Raw genomic sequence first — 15,450 nt, 5'->3', positions numbered from 1 at the left:
ACTTTACATTTTAAACCAACCTTTAACAAAATAAAATCTCCAATATTTTCTTAGCTATAACCCTATACTTAAATGACTTCTCCCAAATCATGTCTTGAATGTTGCTCAATTATACAAACAAAAAAAAAAACACTATCCTCAGTCTCCTAGAGCTTGAAGTTATTTATCTATTGTTTAACCCATTATTTTATGTTTGGATGCGTTGTTTTAATCTGTCTGCAATGTGCCACATCTCAATTGCAGTTTGTCAAAGTGGTACTTACCCCAAAGTGATGTTTTAGATCCACTCATTTTCTGGAGGGTGGGGTAAAAATTCAGTCTACAGTTGTAACTCACATCAGGAATTTGCTTCTCAACAGCTATGCAACAGAGATAAAATGAGAGAAACTCACTGTTATTGCCTATTATGTGACACTATTTTCCTCTATAGGCAGCTGCGAAAACACAATCAAAACGACAGAAAGCATTGTTTTCCCTCAGTGCTATAAATTGTCATTTACTCTGGGATTGTCTTCTGTTCCAGTCCAGTAATGGATGTGACCTAGATTTAGGCAGAATGCTTTTCTGCAGCTTCCTCCACCCTGCAGACCTCTTGGAGTTCATACTGGATTTTGCTTTTTCATGCAGTAAATCCTGCAATGGAGCCGCACCAGCAGCAGGGAGCACGTGACTGAGCACAGCGCTACACATGGGGGAGGGAAAGGTGGGCGTGACTACCACAGAAAGGCTGGAAAGGTGGCCATGGGGGAGAGGCGCACGTGACTGAGCACAGCTCTACACGTGCAGGGATGGGGAAGGCGGGCGTGACTACCACAGAAAGGTGGGAAAGACGGCCTTGCAATGCTCAGCTCCCCTTCCCGCCAGGGCCGTTTCCAGGCGGAGGCTCCACCTGCGAGGCTTGGGAACAATGAGCCCCTTGGGTGTTGACATGGAGCACTCGGCCCCCCACGGAGTGCTGGGCCCAGACGCCATCTTGCCGCCCAGTGCCACCCAACCAACCGCACAGACAGACAGACCCGAGGCCCTGGGACCGGGTTGATGGGATTCGGGACCGACTTACCAAAACCTATGCGCTTCGGGGTCTTCATTTTTGTGGCTTTGCCGGGCTCCCTCGGCGACTTTCCAGAAAAAGCCACCTCACCTCGGAAAGGGAAAGGGAAGAGAGGAGAGGGACAGGGAGAGGTAGGGAGAGGGAGAGGAAGAGGGAGAGGGAGGGAGATGGAGAGGGAGGGAGAGGCAGCCGTCCTGCCAGGGCGACTGCTCAACGAAGAACATGGCGCCTCCCTCGTGCACCGGAAGCACCCCCTCCCCCAAGACCGTTAAACTGCGTCCAAGCCCAGGAGGGGGGCGGCTTAGGACAGAGCTCCGCCTGAAATGTCTCCACGTTGTCCAGCTACCCCTGCCCCAGCATGTATCAGTGACTTATGACCAAGTAAATTACGCAGTGATTGCAGAAATGAAAAATATGAATCAGGACTCAGCAACTGCCCCGCTCTTTTCCTTTCCGCACCCCTCTGGTCTGGCCACACTTACACTGACCCAGGCAGGTGTCCTTCTCATCTGCACATGCGCAGACACCAGGCAGGCATTCTTCTCATCTGCACATGCGCAGACGCAGAAGAAAGACGCCAGGCAGGCGCTCTTCTCATCTGCGCATGCGCAGACTCCGACACAAGATGCCAGGAAGGCACTCTTCTAATCTGCACATGCACCTACACCAGGCAGGCGCTCTTCTCATCTACACATGCGCAGACACCAAGCAGGCGCGCTTCTCATCTGTACATGCGCAGACACTGACCCAAGACGCCAAGACGCCAGGCAGGCGCTCTTCTCATCTGCACAAGCGCAGTTGCACACGCAACACCAGGGAGCCACCACAGATCTTTCTTCTGGGACCTCGTGCATCCTTCACCTTATGCTTGTACTTTGGGGCCACACCTCAGTGATCTATTCACAGATTTTAAAAACAATATTCATATTCCTCTTGTTGCCTAAATACTGCTTGGGTATGTGATTTTTTAAAATGGTAGAGGAGAGGAATGGACTGATAATACAGCTGGGAATAGCATTTTCCTTAAACATGACTGACCCAGATTCTAGCCCAATCAGGAGTGATCCCTGAGCACAGAGCTAGGAATAAACCATGAGCAGTGCCAGCTGTAGCATCAAATATATATATATATATATAAATATATACATACATATATATGTATATGTGTATATATGTATATATATATGGCTGGATCAGCGACAGAACCATTAGGGTGTTTGCCTTGCACGTGCTAACCTAGAATGGACAGGCTGTTCAATACCCAGACATCCCATATTGTCCCGAAGCCAGGAGCGATTTCTGAGCGCATAGCAAGAGTAACCCCTGACTGTCACAGAGTGTGGCCCAAAAAACAAAAACCTAATATATATATATAATAACACATATTATATATAAAGAAAAAGAGTAGAATGAAACACCAGTGATTCTCCAGAGAAAATTAAGATCAAGTTACTACATCTTCATAAATGCAAACAAGGGATAGTATAGATCATAACAAAAAATGTTTGATGAGTTCTTAGAATGAAAATTATTGAACTTGTCATATTTAATACTTTATGCTCCCTATAAAGTAATAAGGGTAAAAGTTTTTCTTTTTTATTTTTTCTTTTTATTTTTTCTTTCTTTCTTTTTTTTTTGTTTGTTTGTTTTAGGGCCACAATCGACGGTACTCAGGGGTTACTCTGGCTATCTGCTCGGAAACAGCTCCTGGCAGTTACAGGGAACCATATGGGACGCCGGGATTTTAACCAACCACCTTAGGTCCTGAACCAGCTGCTTGCAAGGCAAACGCCACTGTGCTATCTCTCCAGTCCCATGGGTAAAAGATTTTAACGGTAAAGTTAAAAGTCAACTTAATAATTAATATCCATTAATTAATGTATATATTATTTTGCAAGGCACGTATATTTACCAAAGGTAATAAATAGATGCTGATATAAATGTAGGTGCTCTAAGTCTACAAAAGTTATAAATAAGAATATAAAGACAGTAAGTCTCTCTGCTAGTAAATAATGAGGTCCTTACTGTTGTTAAAACTGATGGGGCTACAGCTATCTAGAAAGTATATATAAAATTAAAGGAGAAAATCCACCCGAGGCATCAAAAATGCTATACATTTCATTCTTGCTTTCTATCAGTCCTATGCACTCAAAACATGCTCAAGAACGTTCAAGTCCTACTGTATCAGAGAGTGCTGAAAGGTTGACTTGCAATCAGTGTGTCAAGTTCCTGTGTTCATTTGAGGACCTCTGATTCCTCATAGGAGTGGTGAAATGAAGGAACTGGACAGAATGCTGTTCTTAGAGTACTGATCACAATGGGTAGAGTTAAACACCAATCTTTCATCATCCAATTTATCAGTGGATTGAATATCCACAATACCTAGCCTTGGCTACATCCTCACAGACCAGCTGGTTTGCCCTGGCTCTCTGATTGAAATTCTTTCAAAGCCTTGTGGCTGCTTACACCTCTGGGAACTTCAGTTACCTGGTTTGAACTGGGGTGAGATTCTAAACACAACTTAAGAAAGAGACACATGTGATCATCAGGGTCACACTTCCTCTTGCCTTCCCAAAATAATCAGCAAACCCCCATTTCCATTGCTGTATTTAGTGCTTAAGTCCTCTCAAGTCCATGGACTGACTGTAAGAGGAGGTTTCTCTAAATGTGTTTAAAATATTTTTATGTCCCTCTGAAATCTGCCTTATCCATAAGCCTATTACTGCTTTGTGGAAAGGCTCTGATATCTGGTGGCACTCCTCTTCATAGTAGGGCATGAGATAGAATTCTGACATCTCAGAGCAGGCTGCCACTGCCACTGCTGCTGCACTAAGAAGACTGCATTTTCTTAGGCGGATATACCCACCAATTTCATCAGAAAGATGTGACTCTCTGCAGTTCAAGAGTCTTCCAAGAAATACAAATTGTTCATAGTGAAAACAGACAAAACTGCTATGCCATTTTCACTATCTTCCACTTGATGTCTGGAACAGGCTGCAGTGAGGAAAAGAGAAGACAATAACCTAGACAGCAGTACACCTTGCCCAAAGACTCAGGTCAACTAAGATACTGGGGATATAGTTCCACATCTAGAGGTCATCAGCAACACAACTTTTTCTCCATGGATAATTTATTGAGGCCTGAGTTACAGGACGAGATTTAAAGAAGAATAGCAGGTATTCTTGTGATTTCTCTCTCACTGGTTACTTCTGAGATTCATTTCCCTAAGAAATCTAATCCTCTGTGTCCATTGTATATTTTTGTCTCCATATTTCTGCTAATTATGAAGGTTTTCAAATGAATGGCACTACCATAAAAATAAAAATAGAACAAGTATCAGATGACGTAGTAGAACACTCTAGAAAACATTTCTGATTTTCCAGGACTTCTGGGACACAACATACCTATAAAAGAAAAGTCCACGAGTGGTGAGACTGACTCACACACCATGTTTCTAACCCCTTAGCTTTCCCTTAGGTTTCTAACCCCTTGGGTCTGAAGAACCAGGCTAGCTGTGAACATATAATACACCAAGCCTTCAAGAAATTATGTGGAAAATGACATCCATGGCTCTTTGCCTCAGGGTCTCTTCACCTCCTCAAACAGCCAAAAAGTTTGTCCTGTACCTTGATGTTTTTGCTAATCCCATGGGCTAATTCCTTTTCTTCAATTTGGTATTATCTAACCTGAATGTTGTACAATTATGCTGAAGGCTTTGGTCCAGATGTTTGGCCAGTAGGGGGAACTGGTGTCCCTTACTTGAGTTTTCTCTCAAGGTTTTCATTGTACCTAAGGGACTGCATTTAGTGAAGGTATATTATCAAGAATATTATACTACTTGTTTGTAGGCCTCTCTCACTAATTAGAAAAGTAGGATGTCCTTTCCAAGACTGTCATCCTTAGTAAACTTGCAAATCCCAGTCCATTTCAATTCTCTGGGTGATTGAACCTAAAATAGTCAGAAGGCATATCCCAAAATTTTGTGGAAAGGAGTGAGTGCCTCAGAAGCACTAGAGCTGTGCTGTTCCACATAAACAGAGCACAGACCCAAATTGCCACTTAAGAAACAAGTTGGAAGACTTCCACCACCTCAACACAATCATGTATTAAGGAGTCCCAAACAATATCTGATTGTTATGATTGAAAGGAAAGAATATACATAAAAAGGTGATAAAAAGAAACCATAAAAGAGCAGTTACCATAGTCTATCATAGAGCAGAGCAGGTATAATTGAAAATAAATACTGAAACAATAACAGATGTACTAACTGAATCATGTAAGTGAATTTGACTGAAAAAAGGTTCAGTTCATTTGGAGTCAGAATGGATAGAAAGTATTACCTTTCTGACAAAGATAAGTTTGTTGGTTTATTAAAGAAAAGTTGACATTACAGATATTCTAGATGATCATGCTGAAAATAAGAGCCATTTTGATGAATTGCCCAATCATGGTTTCAGTAATATTCTGCTCAGTGTATCCTCAGAGTGACATATTGTCCATCTTTCTTGTTGTTTTTAAAATTCAATTTCTTTATTTTAGACAGTTATTTATAATACAGTCATTTCTGTCATTCAATATTCTAACAAACATTCCATCCATCCTTGTCTTCAGTTTTCTCCCTTCCTGAAGTATGCCACTTGGCAGGCATCAACATTTACTTACTATTTCTTGGTACAACTAGATGGTAATGGAATTATCAAAAATTGTTAAAATAACTTTGTGAAACTGGTCGTAGCTTAGTTAAGCAATGTGTTCTTGCTTATCTTTTGTTCAGCTTAGGAGGCCTCTATGATAAATTCATATCTAATTACTGGCATTTCTACTGGAAAGTTAGTATTAATATTATGGAGGCATTGGACTACTGTTGTGTGGCCTCATAGTTCATAAATGAGGATCTGTTGAGCTGGGCTAATGAGCTCATAAGGCAATAGCAGTGGTTCATAGGTTCCTTCAAAAGGTCCCTGTGCAATAGCCTACAGGGCTGATATGTCCATGAGTTTTGCTGCTAATTGTACTTTGCTTTCAAGAGTTAGGTGACTCTATATCATTGGCTGCTTGCACAGACATGGTAGTAGGCTGTGGATCTTGGATGTGGCTGCTAGGACTTGTGGATGTACAGGAATTCAGGAGAGGTGGTGTACCAAGTTTCCAAACCTTCCCTAAAGATGTCAGCCACAAAGCCAGCATACCTGGAGTTTTTTGTTGGTTAGGAATCTCTGCAGAGATTAATGGAAAAGCAGTTAAACTGGATTATTGACTGGATGAAGACATGATCACCTGTGAGATTGATATATCCAAATGCTTTTGCAATTCATTGTGACTCTTTCAAGAGCTATATGAGTCTGTGGTATTGGTTACTTGCATAAGCATGAACGAAGGCTATGGATCACAACATGATTGCCAAGATTTCTGGAAGTGCATAAGATCTCTCTCTCTTTTTTTTGGTTTTCGGGTCACACCCGGCAGTGCTCAGGGGTTACTTCTGGCTCTACGCTCAGAAATAGCTCCTGGCAGGCTCAGGGGACCATATGGGATGCCAGGATTTGAACCACTGACCTTCTGCATGTAGAGCAAACACTCCACCTCCATAACTCTCCAGCCTCAGATCTCATTTTTCACCATCCATTTTACCAGTGCAATGAGTGCCTGCAACAGATACCATCTGTGGCCTACCACTTTCACATCCACACAGACCAGAAGCACTGAGCTAGCACTCTACTTTCACTTCTTTTGAGCCTATTAGCCACCCATCTTCTGGGAGGTCCATTTTCCTTCATTTGAATTGAGGCAAAAGTTTGAATACAACTGAAAGATGGGAGTTATTAAAAGCCTACTTCTTCCTAAATTGAGTCAGAACCTTCCATTTCATGATAAGAAGGACTTGGTTACAGTCACTTAATTCCATGGCTGCTTTTCTTTCCTAGACAACCTGAGAATATCTACATGATCTCAGGACATCCTGTCTATATAATTGTTTACAAAAGATAGGAATATGGATGGTTCTTTGGAGGTTGCTCTTTGTCCATCTCCACAGGAGACCAATACAGGCATCTTTCCTTATGTGTTACTAGAGGGTTAATTCCTAAAATATCTTTGAACTAAATGTTTGTCCACATTTACTTCAGAACATGTTGATTTATTTTCTGTCCCTAAAAATAGCAGCTTCATCCATGACCTGTTTGTTCCATGAGAAGACTCCAAAACCTGGTGACACTCCACACAATGACAGGGCATTGAATACAATTTTTATATTGAGTATCTGAGTATGTTGCAATTGTAAGTGCTGCTGCACTGACAAGACAGCATTACCATAGAGGGCACGCCCTGAAATCCCACCAGAAAGAGGAAACTCTCCACAGGTCAAGAATCTTTCAAGGAATGGGGCATTGTTCAAAGTCGAAAAAAATCAAAGCTTTTCCACCTCCTTTCCTGACATCACAAGGTAAGTGGGAAGAAGGCAAAATTGAGTTTGTTCTTTGATGCTAATAAGGAAATTAAAGGAAAATATCTTGGACAGCAGCAGAACATCTTCTCCACTGACACATCCCAACTATGCACATAGAACATAGAACCAACATCATTCAACAAAGTGGTTATCCAACTATTAGAATCTCTATACATTAAGTCTTTACTAGACTAAGATCCAGGACAAGATTCAGTAGAAAAATGTTGGTTTCATGTGATCCATCTCTGCTTAAGTGCCTCTTGAGAGCTATTTCTATGAATCCAGGTGCATTGACTTTCCTTTATTAATTGCTTCTGCACACTGCTGCTGAGCAGTTGGGATTTCTAACTGGTGGATACTATCCTTGCGATAGAAAAGTTACATTGAATAGTTTGGAAACCCTAGAATGGTTTGACTTCTCCAAGACTGAAGGGAACGCTACCAAAGAGGAGGCCAGGATGGTAAAAAGGTTCTTTTGCTACAAATATTAGTCTCCCAGATTGGGATCCAGTTTTTATTTGTCACATCAACTCTGGTCTTGACATTAGCCAACAAAGTTAGGATTGGAGGCAGAGCCTGAATAGACAGCAAGAACTGACAAAAGGGTATTGAGTCTGTAAGCATTTGTAAGTTTTTCATGTGGTATTTTTTTCCGGAATGGCACTGGAATCAAAACCATCACCCCATCAGAAAATGGTAAATTAGAGCCAGTTAGTTCAAAGAATTTGAATGACCCAGTCTTTTGAAGACCAGAAGAGTACAATGAGTTCCTCCTGTGTTCTAATGTTTTTTGAAAATACACTGCTTAGATTTTTGTTTCATTCTTTGCTACCAGACCCTACTAGATCAAAGGTGCACATCAAATTGCCTATTTTATAGATACTTACTAAAGATATCTTGATTATTATAAATGCTTTCATGAATAAAGTACTGAATTATATTAATAAAATTTATAGCAGTCAATGACTCTATATGAATGGGAAATTTAAAAAGAATGGACATCTCTGTTAACTCTTCCTTCCTTCCTTCCTTCCTTCCTTCCTTCCTTCCTTCCTTCCTTCCTTCCTTCCTTCCTTCCTTCCTTCCTTTCTTTCTTTCTTTAGATATATATATCTTTGGTCCTTTTTGGCCTCTAGTAGGGAAACTAAGATGTACCAGAACTCTGGTTATTGATATGAATTCGCATCAAATGCATTTTTTTGCTTTTGGTTTTGTTTTCTTTGGGCCACTCCCGGAGGCACTCAGGAGTTACTCCTGGCTATGTGCTCAGGAATCACTCCTGGCCAGCTCTTAGGATGCCGAGAATCAAATAAGGGTTAGCTGCATGCAAGCAAATGCTCTACCTGCTATTCTATTGCTCTGATCCCCTGAATGCTCTTTATTTTTATAAGCTTTGGGTTTTAAAAGTTTTGGTTTATAAATATAACCTTATACAACCGTTTGAATTTTGGGTCCAACTGGAAATGCTCAAGGCTTACTCCTGGTTTCTGTGCTCTGGGATCATCCCCAGTGGGACTCTTGTACCATATGTTGCAGAAGTTATGCCACCTGGATTAGTCACATGCAAGGCAAGCACTCTATCTGCTGTACTCCATAATGCTTTTTCTTTTTAGGTATAATTTACTGTTTTATCCAAATTAGCTAACTGCATATTTTACATAGAGAATAACACAAAACTGTTTCAAATCTACTGTTGAGGTTGAAAATGAAGGATTTCATTTCTTCCACAAATTAAACCCTCCATAGCAAAATTTATAAGTGGACCCAAGACAGATATTCATATGTTACAACTTGTCACAAGAATATATTAAGTACTTGGATCAAGGTTATTGTTTTCCAATTATAGTTATATATGTTACATAGTTACATCTGGCCAATGCTTATTTATTAATTCAGTTATTGTAGAGTGGTATCCCATCAGCCAATGTGCAAAATTTATTCATGGCTCTGTGCTCAGAGGTCACTGGTAGTTATATGTGGGAGACTACCCGGGGTGGGTGTTTGACGTGCCTTTGTTTATTTGGTCCCTGCACCCACCAGAAGTGACCCCTGAGCGCAAGTGCACAGTCAATTGTCAACCGTGAACACGACAGTTGTGGCCCGAAGAACAACAGGATGTTGGGACAATCCTATCATTTAGTATCAGAGGCCTGGTGCCTCAGTGAGCCTCCAGGAGTTTCTGATGAAAATAAGTAAAAGGGCATGCTGGAACTGGAGGGATAGGCAACACAGCTGGAAGAGTACTTGCCGTCCCTCTGCCCAGCGCCCCTTATGATTCCTTGAGCAACACCAGGAGTGATTCCTGGATGCAGAGCAGGAGTAACTCCTGAGCATTGAAATACCCACAAAACAAATGGTAGACTCAGGGACTGGGCAAATAGCTCAAAGGCTAGAGTGTGGACTTTGCATATGGAACTCGAGGTTCCACCCCAGCACCCCAAGAGGTATTGCCCTGCTCTGTGCTGAGAGCAGGTCCAGATGACCCTTTGGGCTGCACAGCCACAAGTAACCAGTGAAATGTGAGCATGTGCAGAGCGGCTCTGCTGGGGGGCTAGGGGTTCTGCTCCTTGGCCGAATTCATGCCCTCACACGAGTCTTCCTGTGCCAAGCTCTGGGTTTGTTCATGGAGTCCAAACAACAGATTAAAAAGCACAGGGAGTAGGCACAGACTAAATCAGAATGCTGCACCGGGAATTCCAAGGGAAACAAATGTCTACCATATCAATCCTCTGAACCGAAACATGGAATAACATTGTATTCATCTATGTTATAGCTCCCTTCCAAAGAAAAAGGTCACTGCTTCGAGATTTATTGTGTATTGAAATTTGATGGGCAATTAATTTGAAGGTATTTCTTCAATACTGGCTTTCAGATATTGTCTATCAATTTTCCATTGGGCAATGGAAACTGACTTTAAAGAGTCAACACTTTTCTGCACTTTAGAAGCACCACTCCAATGAAGATCATTTTATTCAAAAGGCAATAGCACTTCCATTTGTAGATTTCTCTTCTAACTTGAGATCGAATTGGCATACGTCACTTTATAAAAATAGTGTTTACTGAAATTTAAAATGTATATTCATGAGCAGGAACACTAAAGCTTCAAAATGGACGTAAACTATCTTACAAATGGGAGGAAAATATATAAACATATGTTTGTATATAGGTACATATAGAGAGAGCATGTGTGTGTGATGCATACAGAGAGTCAAAAATCATACCCAGGGCCTCACCCATATGATGCCTGTATTCCTTAACAGAACTGTACATACCCCACCACAAATTTTAAATGTAGTACAAATATTAACGTTAAATTTAAATTAATTCATTAAAAATTAGGGTCTAGCAGAAAAGGTCTGTACTACATATGTGAGATAAATAAATGAGTCACTAGACTGGAGGGTGAATAAAAAACTGCAGCTCAATAACTGTTGAGGAATGAGCAAGGGATGTCACTCATTGCTAGAGCAATACTTTACATGTACGAGAGTCAGGGTTCAAATCCACCGACATTATGCCAAATTCCTCTTACATTAGTCAGAAGCAGTCCCTCAAACAGCACAAGCTTTATTTAAACTTTATTTAAAAAATTCATACAGACTTCTATTCTGAGATGATTTCTCAATTATAACACTGAGGACTACTTCCTAGCCTTCCTGATCCTGTAGCTAAAATCCTCTGAAATTTTTCTCCCATTTCCATCCATTCCCCTCTGGGTTTACTAATGCCCCCAGTTTTCCTGACTTGAATTTCATAGACCTCTGAAAGTGAAAAAGAAACCAAGTCTTTGAATAACAGTGCACCCAGAAATCTATGCACTCCCATGGTGAGCTTATGCGGACAGAAAAACTGATGATGTCATAAAGCCTCAGAACAGGCTGAGTATGTCATATAGGGCACTTTCTTAGGCAGAATCAAAGTTGTGGAGGAGACTTCAAGATGAATCTTTTGATTTATGTCCTTTACTTGTGCGTGGGTATCCAAGCCCAAGATTATGAGGAAAATATACCTGAAGATATAGAAACTACGTTGACAACTATTGGTATATGTTTCATCTTTTTAATGATAAATGATGAGTTCTAATATTTATTTAGCACTAGTCATTTTAGTTAACAAGGTTGAAAAAGACCGAAACTATATTATATATAAAATATAGAGAGAGTATTTATATGTTTATATAAAAGTTATATAGTTCAATATGAATATAGATATATAGATATTTTATATATAATCATATAGATATTTATGTATAAGATTAATTTAGATATATATCATTACATATAATGAAATATATTAAAAATAACTTTATATATTTAGATATATATTTCTATAAAGATATATTAAGATATAAAGTTATGGAGAGAGATAAGTTTTTATGTATAAAAATATATATCTTTATAAATATCTAAAATAGATATTGTTATTTATATATATGATATATATGTAAATTTATACATATGTAAACAGATAAAGATATTCAGATACATATCTAATTATTTTATAGTAATATATTTGTAGATATGTAAATATATAAAAATATGTTTATAAAATTTATATAAAGTATATATCTAAATATCAAATAGATACATCGATATATAACTCTATAAATGTTTTTGAATAATATGTTTTAGATATATATCATTATATATCTATTTATATATATTAAGATATCTATATATCTATATTGATATACATTTGTATATACATATGTTAACAAGCATTTAAAGATCTTTTGATACATGATATATAAAGATGCATACACAAAAACAATTTTATATAGCTTTATATATCTAAAGATAGCTATAGATATTTATATATTGAGAAATAGATATAGATATTTTATACATATTAATATATAGATATATAACATAAAGATATAAAGATTTTATATAAAATGTTTCTATATATCTCTCTATAAAAAGTTTTCTATGTAAGTATCAATATAGATATATAGATATTAATATATGGATATTATATATGTATATGTATAATATATTTAGGAATTTTATCTCCCCATATAGTGTTCTTCCTATAAATACTTATTGCTGACAGTTTATTTTGAAAATATGGATATTGAGATAGAGTATAAGTTCTGCTCATTATACTGTCAGTCATGCATTATCCTATCACCAGAGTGTATTCTACATCACCACTGACTGAATGGCCCCTTCCAACCCTTACCTCTCAGGAACATTCAGTTCTATAAGAAGAATCTCTAGCTACGAATTCTTGTCCATTTATGGTATTTCACTGTTTTTATTAATGTTTATTTAAACACGTTAATTAAAATATAATTGTAGTTGGGGTTCGGTCATGTAAAGAACGCCCCCCTTCACCAGCGCAACAGTCCCATCACCAATGTCCCAAATCTCCCTCCTCCCCACCCCACCCCTGCCTGTACCCTAGACAGGCTTTCTACTTCCCTCATTCGTTCACTTTGCTAAGATAATTCTCAATGTATTTATTTCTCTAACTACACTCATCACTCGTTGTGGTGAGCTTCATGTCATGAAGTGGACCTTGCAGCCTTCTTCCCGTTGACTCTGAGAGCTACTGCAAAAAATGTCTTTTATTTTTCTTAAAACCCAGAGATGAGTGAGACTATTCTGCTTCTATTTCTCTTTCTCTAGCTTATTTCACTCACCATAATAGATTCCATGTACATTCATGTATAGGAAAGTTTAATGACTTAGTTTGTCCTGATGGCTGCATTATATTCCATTGTGTATATGTACTACCCTTTCTTTAGCCATTCATCTGTGGAAGGGCATCTTGTTTTTATCCAGAGGCTGGCTATAATAAATAGCACTGCAATCAACATAGGTGTGAGGAAAGGAGTTTTGTATTGTAGTTTTGTGTTTCTAGGTTTTTTCCCTAGGAATGGTATAGCTGGCTCATATGGGAGCTCAATTTCTAGTTTTTTGAGGAACCTGATATCCCTTTCCATAAAGGTTGGACTAGATGGAAGGCTTCCTTTATCTCCACATCCAGCCAGCATTGCTTGTTCTCATTCTTTGTGATGTGCACTAATCTCTGTGGTGTGAGATAGTACCTCATAGTTGTTTCGATTTAGATCTCCCTGATGATTAGTGATGTGGAGCATTTTTAAAGTGCCTTTAGGCCATTTGTATTTCTTCTTTGACAAATTGTTCATTTCTTATACCCATTTTTAATGGGATTATATGTTCTAATCTAATCTTAGTACTAATCTTAAATAGGTGTTAAAAACATAACAATCAGGGGCTGAACAGGGGCTTAGATGCTTGCTTTGCACTCTACAAATCCAGATTTGATTTCTATCCCTAAGCACTGCTGGGTGTGGCAAAAAAAAAAAGAAAAGAAAAGAAAAGAAAAAAGAAAAAGAACTTCTATGACTTCCTACAAATTAAGAAAAAAAAGTGGATGGTACCAGGGGCAAAGCAGTCTCATGAATATTGAGTGGAAATTTTAAAAAAAGTTCAGATCTAAATACCCAACCCAAAGTCAAAGACAATAGAATCAAGAGACAAAACTACAACAAGCAATATACAAAATATACAAAAGGGACCGGTAACACTAGCAGTCCAGAGGGCTAAGAGTGGAGGTCTGGAATGCATGCTGGGAACTAGGGCACAGGGAGGTCAACACTGGTGGTGGGAATGGCCCTAATTCACTGTCACTATGTGCCTGAAATACAACTGTGAAAGACTTGTAATTCACATTGATCTCAATAAAAATTAAAAAAAATTAAAGAACTTCCAGATTCAACATTTTTTAGTAGCTGAGGCCACACCCTGCAGTGCTCAGGGGCTATTCCTGGTTCTGTGCTAAAGAGTGACCCCTGGTGGTGCTCACATAGATAGTCAACAATTTCTTAGGAAGATATGAAAGGCATGTTATGAAACATACTCAAGAATTTTCAAATTTACAAATGGGATAAAATATTTCAGGAATAATGACACAATAAAATCTAGAAAAGAGATACACAAAAAGATAGGTTTTTAAAATCAAATTAGATGAGCTTGGCACTATCATATAATTGGACTCAGGTTCAGTACAGATTATTTATGCAAATCATGGAAACCATCTAAAAATGAATCGGACCTTTAGGATTTATTTTAGACCACTTTCAGTTCCAAATTTTCATTGACCTTACTGACTGTCATCAGCAGTTTTACAAATATTGATTCAGCACTTACTCTGTATCATACAAGACGCGAGTTGTGATGTTTGAAATCTGAGATGAGAATGTTTTCAGCACTCAAAGATCTAAGGTATACAATGTATGACAGACATATAAACAGCTATTTACTTAAAAAATGCACTGACGTTGACAACATGCACTAGAAATCAGCCTACAGTATTAAATTTACCAAGAAGGTATGGTCTGAGTGTGTGGCGGGAGACCTTGAAACATCTGTGGAGAGATGCTGACGCTCAGTGGCACTAGAACATTGTATGCCTGAAACAGTATTGTATATCATCTGCATATATAATTTTAGGCACCATGATTTATAATGGTGCTAATGAAAGGGATTCATGAACACAGTATTCCAACACCTCACCTGCCATGAAGTCTAGACATTTTTAAAATACTTAGGCAGTATTTCACCCAACGTGGGGCATTCAGAAAGACTTTCCAGAGCTAAGGTCTCATTTGAGGGTGGACAACACCTGGTGCTGCTCAGGGTTACTCCTGACTCTGCAGTCAGGAATCAATCCTGGCAATGCTCAGGGGACTGACCATACAGAATGTCAGAAATTGATTCTGAGCCTTCAGCCTGCAAAGCAAGCACCCAATCCACTGTACTATTAGTCCAGAGCCTTACCAACTTATTTTTATGCTCTCTAGACCAAGAAAAGTGCCTCTCTTTTTAACTAAATATGCAACAGAATATCTACAGTGTATGTCCTGGATACAGGTGTAGATGGTTTACTTACACAAACTATAATATTTCATTTTACTTTCTAAAGC

At 38.9% G+C, this 15,450-nt stretch overlaps 1 protein-coding gene across 1 annotated transcript in view; it reads left to right on the top strand.

The window, feature by feature from the left end:
* The first annotated feature begins 1,706 nt into the window (after nucleotides 1-1,706).
* The window catches only part of LOC125999046 (gastrula zinc finger protein XlCGF57.1-like), a 39,240-nt gene continuing 25,496 nt past the window's right edge, over nucleotides 1,707-15,450 (top strand). The window contains exon 1 of the mRNA XM_049767028.1: nucleotides 1,707-1,921. Coding sequence (XP_049622985.1) covers nucleotides 1,707-1,921 — 215 coding nt within the window. The remainder of the gene's footprint in view (nucleotides 1,922-15,450) is intronic.

Source organism: Suncus etruscus, chromosome X (genome assembly GCF_024139225.1).
Source record: "Suncus etruscus isolate mSunEtr1 chromosome X, mSunEtr1.pri.cur, whole genome shotgun sequence".
Taxonomy (NCBI): Eukaryota; Metazoa; Chordata; class Mammalia; order Eulipotyphla; family Soricidae; genus Suncus; species Suncus etruscus.
This window is presented reverse-complemented; position numbering and strand designations above follow the sequence as displayed.